This window comes from Propithecus coquereli, unplaced genomic scaffold (assembly GCF_000956105.1).
Source record: "Propithecus coquereli isolate 6110/MARCELLA unplaced genomic scaffold, Pcoq_1.0 Scaffold49, whole genome shotgun sequence".
NCBI classification, from domain to species: Eukaryota; Metazoa; Chordata; class Mammalia; order Primates; family Indriidae; genus Propithecus; species Propithecus coquereli.
In genome coordinates this window covers 1,094,799-1,106,668 of record NW_012150729.1, presented here as the reverse complement: position 1 = coordinate 1,106,668, position 11,870 = coordinate 1,094,799, and the positions used below count along the sequence as shown (strand labels likewise).

Genomic DNA, 11,870 nt, shown 5'->3' with positions numbered 1-11,870 from the left:
GGATATTAATTATCTCAATCAAATATTGCCCACACAGAGTACAAAGCATGCTTCTCTACCCCAGATGGGGTAGGTTGTTCGATAAAGTAGAGTAACTTCTGCAGAGTAAGGGAAACTTTTCCAGGTAGCGCCCAATATGGTAATTGTCTCTTAATACCAAAAGTCGTTACTATCTTTGTTGCAACTCATACTCTTGACTTTGATTAAGAGAGAAAATTTCAGGGAAAGTTTAGTCCTTCCTGAGAGGCATTTCAAAGATAATGTATTAGAAGGAACCACTTAAATTGAGAATTGTATGAATCTGTGAAGAAGCATATTAGAGACGACAAAGAATTATGGTTGATGAAAACTCAGCATTCAAAATATGAGCAATTACACATTTTGTGTATAACAAAGTCAGTTATAGGAAAACTGAGACCTCATTGTGACTTCTTCAATTTCATACAGCAACGTTTTACAGTTTTCAGTGTATAGTCTTTCACCTCCTTGGTTTATTCCCACGTATTTTATTTTTTCTGTTGCTATTGTAAGTGGAATTATTCTCTTAATTTCCTTTTCAGATTGTTCATTGTTAGTGTATAGAAACACAACTGATCTTTGTGTGTTGCTTTTGTGTCCTGCAACTTTGCTGAATTCCTTTATTAGTTCTAACAGGGTTTTGTTTTGTTTTTGTTTTTTGTGGTGTGTGGAAGACAGTTAACTTTCTTTTTTAAAAACACATTTTAGGTATTCTCTTTAAATTTATACAATAAAAACATTCTTATTGTCAGAAATTCAAGTAAGCCAGAAGAATACAGACTAAAAAGTGACAGTGCCCCTTCCTCTATCCCTTTCCCCTCCCAGTCTGCCGCCCCTCCCCAAAGGTAACTGCCACCAACAGTTTGGAATTTGCTCTTCCAGGTTTATCTCTTGTGTCTATGTTAAGTACGTTTTCTAAGTCTATATTTCTTTTCTAATCTTTTGCAAGAAACAACATCCAAAAACTTAGTTCTAGTTCTTGAGGAATGCCACCAGAAACTTGTGACAGTGATGGTCATGATGCGTGTCTCCCATTCTAAGACTGCGAATATTCTATTTTGATTCTTTATTTAAAAGAGAGAAAGAAATTGATCCTTTTTATATTAATTCAGCAACAAAGTCAGCTATTTGAAAATGACATCAAAAATGTTAGCAGTCATGTTACTGGGAGAAATCCAATTGCAGTTACTCAGTTCAAAGCTGAGTCCTTCGAGGATCTCCAACCCCCTCCTTATATATAAAGACTACTACTATTTGTTCTCATCGAAATATAATAGCTCTCTAGTGAAGCTACTTCCATTCCTTTTTTCAATCCCTTGTTTTAGGTAATAAAAACACCATCATTATAGTACTGTTGTCTGCTAAGTACTGTATTGTTCATAGACAAGAAAAATTTTTTTTCACCTACATATGTCACTGGATAAACTCATGAAGAAATGTAATGTTCAACTGGTGATTAAGTATAAATACCTCTTTTTAAAGTGCAATTTTTGAAAATACAAAATGGTTCTTCTGAAATGAAAAAAATTGTCAATGCATGCTAAGAATATGTATTGCTATCTTCAAATTCTGTTTTTTAGTTAAAATTTAATGTTGAGCACCATGAGCAAAATTTTTTGTCAGACTGATGACAGCTCAGGTGTATTTTTCTTGTTTACACTTGAAAACACACCCTTGATTTCTTAACTGTTTTAAAGAAGTTGATTTCTTTCTGATACTAAGAATTATTCCCCTATAAAGTTTGATTTTCTGAGTAGGTACACATAAGCAAAATACTTTATCATTTGTTTTTTTAAAAAACAGCCAACAGTTTTTACTTTACTGAATTCCTTAGAGCTAACATGCTATCCTGGCTCATATAAAAATATGTACATATGGTTATTTTTGCTTCCTTAAGTCATAACAACATTTGAATTAAATGACCTCAGTGAAACCAGACAAAAAGGGCAGATATTTTAAAACTTTGGAATGCCCTCTTATGAATAATTCTAAAGCAGAGGGCCAGAAAAGACTTTGAAAGGTTATCTTCTCTATTATGGTAAGCCAGACTTTTCATAACCTTCTTAGTATTTGAAGCCAAATAGAGAATGGTAAGGAATATAAAATGGACTCTTGTTTCTTTACCAGTTGAAAAGAGACACTCAAGAGATTGTACACTGTTATCCACACTTAATTTTCTTAGAACATACGGTTTAGAAGAAAGACATATTTGCTGAAATTCTTTACTAACAGTGCCACCTTCTAAATTGGACCACGAAAACTAGAATCCTGTTTTGATTTGAAGGTTTTAGGATTTAATATATGAGTATTACAGAGTATTATATGCAACTACTTAAAAGGTATACTTGCCAATTTAAAAAGCGGGTTTCTATTGTTTTAAGCAATAATAAATGGAGATAAAATATCACAGTGGACTAAATAAATCTCCCACCAACAGAAGACAAAAGCAAAATGTTGTCATGAATAATATTACCCAAAGTCAAGTTCACAAACAACACCATTTCCCTGCATTGTCTAATAACTGCCATAATAGAAGCTAATGGAAGAACCAGCAACGGTCCCTGGGTGGAGAAGCAGCACAGAAAATAGCAGTCCTTGCCATAGCAGCATCTTGCTGGCCTCTAGCACAGCAATTTCAGGACCAGGTGGGGATGATACCATGCTACTCTGCCTCCGAGGTGATTGAGAGAAGGAGATCATATATTGTGAGAGCATGAACCAATAGAAGTGTAAGGAAAATTGCAACAGCATGTAGGCAATATTTAGTCTTACGTACCTTCCTTTTGAAGTGCATTTATGTAAAGTTCTGCCAGTGCAATATGGTTAAAAAAGAACTTTCTTAATTTCAAATGTGTGCTATTTGGATCATTAATAGAGTATTTGAAGAAAATATTTACTAAGGCATGATGAAAATCCATATGCTCTGCAAAGATAAGTACCATGGATGCCTAAGATCACAAAATGTTACTAATGAAGTCCATAAGGCACTTAAAACTTTTACTTCTTTTTGTTCTTTTCTCTTTTCCTCCCCTATTTCCTCTGAAACTCCTCTACTCTTAAATGACTCCATTGCTTTTGCTTCCCTCAGCAAGTTAAGGATATATGGTAATAAAAAAAAATCCAAAACTGGATGAAAAGTTCTAATTCACTTTCTCCTTAGGTTTCCTGGGTAATGACATCAAGCCTTTCCTTTCCCATTTACTCAGCAGGTCTGGCTGGAAGTCAGCACTGTTTGAAGTGTGTTTCTTCTAATTTTATATGTTCTGAAAATAGCTTTCTCAAGATAGTTTCAAACTTAGCTTATAAGTTCAATGCTAGTTAAATTTTAATACTCATGTTTTTCTTAGTAAGTGTGCATATGGATGCATAAGTGCAAGTTTTCTAGATTGTTTTTGATGCATCCGTACTGGGAAGGGAGCATTGCCACCAATCATTGAACACTAATTCATTCAGTTTTCCAGGAAATATATTAGTGGGTGTACTGCCTTGGATTGGTTCTTAGGCTTTTAAATTTATCATCAGTGAAAATGCAGTTGAACACATTCGAATTAGCCAAGGCCTACCTGGGCCTGCGAACATACTGATTTGGGAGACACGGAATTGCTATCCCATTCTTTTCTCACCAGGCAGGTGTGGTGGGTGGGTGCAAGTGAACTCCGCTGGTAAATGCTCATTCAGAAAAGCGTAATATCCTTCCTTCTCTCTCCTGCCAACCCCCACTCCATGCACATTAGAGCATGGTGTGTGGTATGTGGCTTAATTACAAAATAGGCCACATCTTACTCCAAGAAATATATTGCTGACTATGTCAACTTTACCACCTACACTCCAAAACCGGAGCTGGACTCTCTTCCTTGAAAGAATTAAGCTCCATCTATAAGGGTTAAATTTTCCTCACTCACGTATTTCTGGAAATTGCACTGACATTTGGCATTTATTAGCAATGTTCAGGGTCTTTGGGTATTTTTCTGCTCCATGTTCTAAAGAATTAATGAGAAATGCTTACTCTGGGGCCATTCTGTGCACTTCATTATGTTTTAATGACATTTTTTATTGCCCAGAAACTTAATATAACCACTTCCTTTTTCCCTTTTTAAGGTTTGAACAGGCTTTTATTACCAGTTTGATCAGTAGTGTGGTAAAAACAAAGGACAGTTATTTTTGGATAGCCCTTCAAGACCAAAACGATACAGGAGAGTACACTTGGAAGACAGCAGGGCAGCCGTCCGAGCAGGCGCAGTACACGCACTGGAACGCGCATCAGCCCCGTGAGTAGAGCGCGCTGCGTCCCCAGCTCTCCCCGCTTCTTGCTCCTGTTTTCTTTGCCTAAAATTGCTTTACGCCTTGGTCCACCTCCTTTGATTCTTAATGTTTTCTTAATGCCTACAACAACTAAAATGATCACCACAGGTTCACAGGGGGTGACAAGTGGCTGGTCATTTTTGAAAGTATAACCCGCATGAGTCATTTGACATGTTCAAGGTATAAAATTCATTGCTCAAGACCACACTTGCCTGTAAGAGCAGGCAGTCCAATTTCTCCCTCCTAAAGTCTTTCTTCCTATCCCTCTTTACTGTCCCCAAATCTCAGGGGCTCACTCAGTCCAGAATGGTCAGTTATACTTCAAAGAACAGTGGATGGGCATATATGAGCACCTCTGATCAGTTCAGTCACTGCCATGTGGCTTTTCTTTTGGATTTTTGCCCCTTTCTTGGGCGGCCTTTTTTTTTGTTTTGCTTTTTTTTTGGCTTCTAGGAGAACTTAGCCTGGATCCCAGAGTTAACAACTCTGTTAGTTCATCCTCATGTGCTCAGCTCTGGATCCCAAAGCATGAAACTGTGCCAGGTTGGCCAGTACTAGAGAAGCTAATGGCTTCAGCCACAACGCACGCTAGAACCAGTCTCTGCGGAACAAGCTTTAGGCCCTTGTATGAAGCTTAGGTCAACAAACCAGACCCAACACCCTCCTTTACATCAGGGTGAGTCCCTGTTTGGATGCCTTGGTCCCTTTCTTGCTTGCGGATCTCGATCATGCCAAGAGACAACAGGAAGTGGGTTACCTCTAAGTTTGTATCTCGAGGAAATGGGGTAGGGGCCTCAGGTTCTTCCCTCCCAGAAGGTCCTAGGGTCTTTGTACAAATCCGTTTGTCATATCCTCGAAGCTCTATATGCCAAAGTAAAGAAAGAGCGTTTGCTAAGCCACAGGGCGAGGGGTATCCAGTGGTCTCACGATAAAATATAAGAGAGGCCACACAAGTCTTTTTTCTCATGATTATAAAAGTCCAGCTCAAGGTGGTTTGCTAATTCCAGCTCTAGACAATGGTTGGCAACACGTCACTGGTTTAACAATTAAGTCATGAATATAGTCTCACTATAGATAATGACCATATTTCCCATTTGTTCAGAATAGTTCCAATTTATGTCTATTGTCCCAGAGCAATTGATAGCAGATATTTTTACTCTAAATTTTCCTGGTTTGGATGATAAATTATATAGATGCTCTGATTATAGAGAAGTGCACTAAGTAAAATGTGGAAGTCCCGCGTTACATACTCTCTTCACCTCCCCAGCATCAACGTGCCTCCCTTCTCAAGAGATAATCGCTGTTAACTGTTTGGCATGATCTTGCTGGTCTATGCATTTACAGACATAAGTGCATATGTAATTTTTAAATGGAAATAGGATTGCATGTTTCTATTATTTGCTTTTTTTCAGTTAACAATCTGTCTTGGAGAACTTTCCACATCTGTATTTATTAGCCAACATTTTAAATAGCTACATAGAATTCCATAGTATGTATAACTCATAATTTTCTTTGCCATGACCCTGCTGAGGGACATTGGGTTAAATTCATTTTCTTCTCTATGAAAGTGTTGCAACAAATACATATTTATGTAGATGTCTTTGTGCTTAAGTATGAGTATAACGGCCTAAAAGTGAAAATACTGCTAAGACATTATCGGTTTACAATCTCATCTAAGAAAATATCAGCGTGCCAGTTTTCCCACATGTTTGTCAATACTGAATATAACAACCTTTTTTATTTTTGCCAATTTGATAGAATAAAAATAATGTTTTATTCTTGTTTTAATTTATATTTTCTCTTTAGTAATTTGATTTAGCAATTTTTCATGTTTGTATTATACTTTTTTGGGTTTTGTTTTGTTTTTCACTTCAATTGCCTGTTCACATAATTTGATCACTTTCTATTTTTATTTTGGATACTTTCTATTTTCTCATTGATTTGTGGAAATTGTATTGTCTTCTAAACATAATTTATCTATATTTACCTGTTATCTTTTAAATCTTCTTCTAGTATATTTTGTCACAAAAATATTTAACTTTTTTTTATAAAATATGTTTATATTTTCACTTTGGCTTTGAAGATTTTTGTATTTTCTTAACAAAAGATTGTAAAAACATAACATTATATTTTTCTGATACTTATACAGTTTGATTTTTTAAGTGTATAACTTTGACCTAGAATTTTTTAAAGTATGTTCCAGGAGATATCTCATTTTACTTTTTCTAAATGATAACCAGTTGTTTCCATACTATTTACTGACTAATTCACTCTTTTGTCCCCTAATTTGAAATATCACAATTAACATAAACTAACAAGTGTTAGATATTATATTTTTCATTTCTAAAACGTCTGTTTATTTCTGTTTCAATTTTATTTGGTGGCTGTTTATAGTCACTTGTTTCCTACTCATATTTTTAATATTCCCTTTTATTTCTTTAAACATACAACAGCAAGTTATTTTGTGTTTGGTTTGTAACAATGCCATCTATACGTCTATTTCTATCACATTTTTTATGCTTTGTGGGATTGCCTGAGAGCTGCTCATTTTTCTTTGGTACTTTTCTGTGATAGTTCTCTCACCCCTAGGTTGAAGTTGGGCTCATCCAAAGAGAATGAGCCTTTGTTTCTACCACTCAGTTTGGGGCACTGCCAACTAAGGACCATTTTAAAAGCTCTGATTAAGGTTTTCTTAAACACATAGATAGCATGAATTTAGATGGCTAACCTGCATGAAGTTTGAGTCAGGGTTATAAATTCTTCAGGGAGTTTATTTCTTTTTCTCACTATTCACTGATGAAATTGAGAGAGACAAGTTTTCTCACATACAACTGAGTTTATTCTTAGGTACTTTTACACTAAACGTGGCCATTTGGGATCCTGTTTTATGCAGGTGTTTTCTATTAGACTCCCCATTTTGTATATGTCTTAGATTTCATCTCCTTTTCCTCAAAACCTCCATACAACTATCAGAGCAGAAGTTCAAGGTCTTCAGGGTTGGAAAGAAATCTTCAGGATAAAACCAACTATAAGAGTAGGTTGACTTCCATGGTTTTATACTTTTATTTCATTTGAGGACTCTACAAATTTGTTCACTTTATGCCAGCTCAGCCATACATTTATAAAGATGTTTTCAAAGTATTTTATCCAACATTTCAACTGGTTCCATCAGAAGGGTTTTCAGGGTACCTAATCTGCTGGTTATTTCTTATAGCATCTTTTATTTCAATACATGGGATTTTAGGATAGAGAAGAGATAAACACATGTGTTCAGTCTACTGCTCAATCTTTGAGAGGTCTTCCTCCATGTTTTTTTTTAACATTCTTCCTCTCTATAGCCCTATTACATAATTAAATCCATTCATCCCATAAACTTTTGTAAGGCATTTTTATGACCAGGGAAAAGAAGCCCTATTCAATAAATGGTGCTGGGAAAATTGGATAGCCACATGCAGAAGATTGAAACAGGATCCTTATCTCTCACCCCTCACAAAAATTAATTCAAGATGGATAAAAGACTTAAATGTAAGGCATAAAACCATAAGAATTCTAGAAGAAAATATTGGAAAAACTCTTCTAGATATCAACCTAGGCAAAGAATTTATTAAGAAGACCCCAATGGCAATCACAGAAACAATAAAAAGAAAGAAATGGGATGTGATTAAATTAAAAAGCATCTGCACAGTTAAGGAAATAATCAACAGAGCAACAACCTACAGAATTGGAGAAAATATTCACAAGCTACACATCTAATAAAGGGCTAATAACCAGAGTCTACAAAGAACTCAAGTAAATCAGCAAGGAAAAAACAAACAACCCCATTAAAAAGTGGGCAATAGACATGAACAGAAGCTTTTCAAAAGAAGATAGACAAATGGCCAATAAACATATGAAAAAAATGCTCAACATCAATAATCATCAGGGAAATGCAAATTAAAACAATAATAATATATCACCTTACCAGTCAGAATGGCTTTTATTAAAAAGTCCAGAAACAATAGATGCTGACATGAATGCAGAGAGAAAGGAATGCTTATACACTGTTGGTGGGACTGCAAATTAGTACAACCTCTATGGAAAACAGTATGGAGATCCCTCAAAAAACTATCAAATAAGTAGACCTACCATTTGATCCAGCAATCCCACTACTGGGTATTTGCCCAAAGGAAAAGAAGTCATTTTATCAAAAAGACACCTGCACTCAAATGTCTATTGCAGCACAATTCACAATTGCAAAGATGTGAAATCAACCCAAGTGCCCATCAATTCGTGAGTGGATTAACAAAATGTGGTATATGTATACTATGGAAGATTACTCAGCCATGAAGGATGAATTAAGTCCTTTTGCAACAATTTTGGTGGCACTGGAGACCATTATCCTAAGTTAAGTATCTGAAGAATGGAAAAGCAAACACCATGTGTACTCGCTATTAAACTGGAACTAACCAATGAGCACATGTGCACAGAGGGAAGTAAAACTCAGTGGAAATCAAGCAGGAGGGAGGAGGGAGGAGAGCATGGGCAGAAACCTACTACCTAACGGGTACAATGAACATTATCTGGGTGAATGGCACACTTATAACCATTACTCAAGCATAACAAAACCAATATATGTATCCAAAAACATTTGTAACTCTGTAATATTTTGAAATTTTAAAAAAAGCTAGAAAAAGCAAAAAATAAAAAATTCTTCCTCTCTATAACCCTGTTACATAATTAAATCCATTCATCCAATAAACTTTTATAAGGCATTTATATGACAAAGGGCATAAAAAGTTACCTAAAGTATATGCCTTTAAGTTGCTATAATCTGGGAGTGGTAATAGCAAGTACAAGAAATAACTGTTATAAAGGTGTCTTAGTCTGTTCTTGCTGCTATAACAAAATATCACAGACTGGAGGAGTTTCCATAGTGTAGTGGTATAAACTACAGAAATTTATTTCCCACAGTTCTGGGAGCTGGGAAGTCCAAGATCAAGATGCCAGTAGATTCAGTGTCTGGTGAATGCCTTCTTGCTGCATCCTCACAAGGCAGAAGGGCTGAAGGGCAAAAGGGGACTAGGGTGCTCCCTTCGACCTCTTTTATAAGAACACTAATCCCATTCATGAGGATGGAGCACTCATGACTTAATCACTTCTCAAAAGGCCCCACCTCTTAATACTATTACATATGAATTTGGGGGGGATACATACATTCAAACCATAGCAACAGGAAAATATGCAATGAGTGCTGTAAAAAGTACAAAATAAAGTACTCTAACAGTTAAAAGAGAGGAGGATTAACTCCCACTGCCGTTATCAAAAGAAGTTCAAGGAGGAAGTGGAATTTTACCTAGGATTTGAACTATCGTAGGATTTGATGGCTAGAGAAGTAAAAAGAATTTTCTAAGCGTGAGCAAACATACAAAGCCAAGGAAACACTCAACAACTTTGAGGAATTTTAATAGCTCCATGTAACTAGACAATAAGATATATGAAAAGGAGTTATAAAAGATAAGGCCAGAGCCTTATCTTAATATTACAGCTTAGTATTACAAACTAAAGAGTTTTCACTTGTTCTAGGTATGGGAAGCCATTGAAGGTTTTGGATTGGGAAAATACTAGGATCAAAACTATTCTTCACTTAGGGTGTTAAATAGGTTGATAGTAATAGATACAAGAGACTGCCCTGCAGTACAGTATTTGCATAAAGAGTGTCCACTATAGACTCAGACTCAAGTTCAAATCCCAGCTGTGCAATCTTAGGGAAGTTACTTTATGTCCCCACATCTCAGTTTCTTTTTCTTTAAGATAATCATAGTAATAGTATCTACCTCACAAAATTGTTGTGAGGATTAAATGAAGTATTACATAGTTCCTGTTGCACTATAAATAATCAATAAATATTAGCCTTCCTTATGGCAGAGAAAGAATTTGTAGGATTTTGCCTAAAGCTGCAGAGAGTATCACTGTTATCTTATTTGGATTCCTCACCTATTTGGTCTAAAATATGAGCATCCTGGAAAATCACAGGGCTTTAAAGGAGGATCTGATTGTTGCCTACACACTCACATTTCCTCAACACTTAAGAGCCAGCATTAAATGTTTTTTTTAAAAATTCCTTTAACCTCCTAAAGCTGAAAGAAAGAAAAAGAGAATGAGATCAAAGAAAGTCAGTTGACATTCTCTCTGTTGAATTTATGGCTTAAAAACCTGTACTTTTTGAAGACTTCCAGTTCCCAGCCCAACACGTAACAAGCTTAGAAGTTGCCACACCATCCTAAAAAGTAAAAAGCTGAACAAACTGAAAATTCAACTGCTCTTCTTAGATCCATCAAATAAATGAAGTCGGAAGGCAAACCACTGCCCCCAAACAGTGGAGAGACAAGACAGGAGGATCCAGAGAACCACAGTTTACTGGAGCAGAAACTTCCATAGCAGCCAGTGCTGGGATTGGAAAACCTGAACTGTAATTGATCAAACTGCTAACGGCTCATTGTGGATGACTCTAAGAGTTAAAAAAATCCAGGGGACCCAGTCACAGGAGGCCCCCACACTTTTGTGAGTTCTACTTTCAGGAGCTCTATCAGGTTCTTACAGAGAAACATCTGAGAACCCAGGCTCCTCGGTTGTAACAAATGTACCACTGTGGTGTGGGATGTCTACAGTGGAGACTGGGCTGAGTGCAGGGGGATATTAGGGGGAACTCTCTGTACTTTCCTCTCAATTTTGCTGTGAACCTAAAACTGCTTTAAAAAATTAAGGTTTTTAAATTTTTTTAAAATTATACTTTTTAAAGATGCATGTAAAGTGAAGTTAAGAAAAATGAGATTTTTTTTTGTATAAAACATCATTTAGCAAAAATCATTTTGGAAATGTGTATAGAAACTGGTGCCTTTCCATAGCTCTAAACAAGGAACATCAAAATTCACTCACTAGAACAATTTTCTTTTTCTACAAATCTATGAATCTTACTAAAATGCAGAGAGAGTAGTAAACTTCCATGTCTCACTATGCTGCAAAAAACTGAGAGCTCAGGTATCATTTCTATAGACTTTGGAATTTTTTTAGGAATGTCTATAACTGTCAAAATAAATTAATACATTTTGAGTAGAAAAAATCCTTGGTTTTTAATGTTAACTTCCTTGGGGCATATTTAGATGTCTAAAATCTGGAATGGAAGCTGAGCTCCTTGTCATTCATAAGTTTCTGCTGTAATTTATTTGAGTGACACTACTCTTTTTCTCTTTTCCCTGAAGCAAAAATAATGCCGTGATGCTCAGTTTGGCTCCTCATGCTGATTGACATTGAGTAAATTGTCTCTGAATAAGATGAAAATGTAAATCTTTTTTTGAAGAAAATAGCAATATAAAAGCCCCTGTGTTTCCCTTTTTCTTTTAAATTGCAGCTTGCAGAAACACCACCCTAAATCACATTTTCTTTCTTGCCTGTCACAAAAGAATCCATTAGCTGGGTCCCCACGTCAGAATCTTAATCCAGAGAAGACTGACTATATAAATTGACCACTGAACAGGAAGCCTGCAGCTTTTATAAACTCAGCCAAGACTCTG

At 35.9% G+C, this 11,870-nt stretch overlaps 1 protein-coding gene across 1 annotated transcript in view; it reads left to right on the top strand.

Annotated features, from left to right (window-relative positions):
- Nucleotides 1–11,870, top strand: part of PLA2R1 (phospholipase A2 receptor 1, 180kDa) — a 140,275-nt gene that overhangs the window by 72,861 nt on the left and 55,544 nt on the right. The window contains exon 11 of the mRNA XM_012655814.1: nucleotides 4,117–4,286. Within this exon, the coding sequence (XP_012511268.1) occupies nucleotides 4,117–4,286 (170 nt within the window). The remainder of the gene's footprint in view (nucleotides 1–4,116; nucleotides 4,287–11,870) is intronic.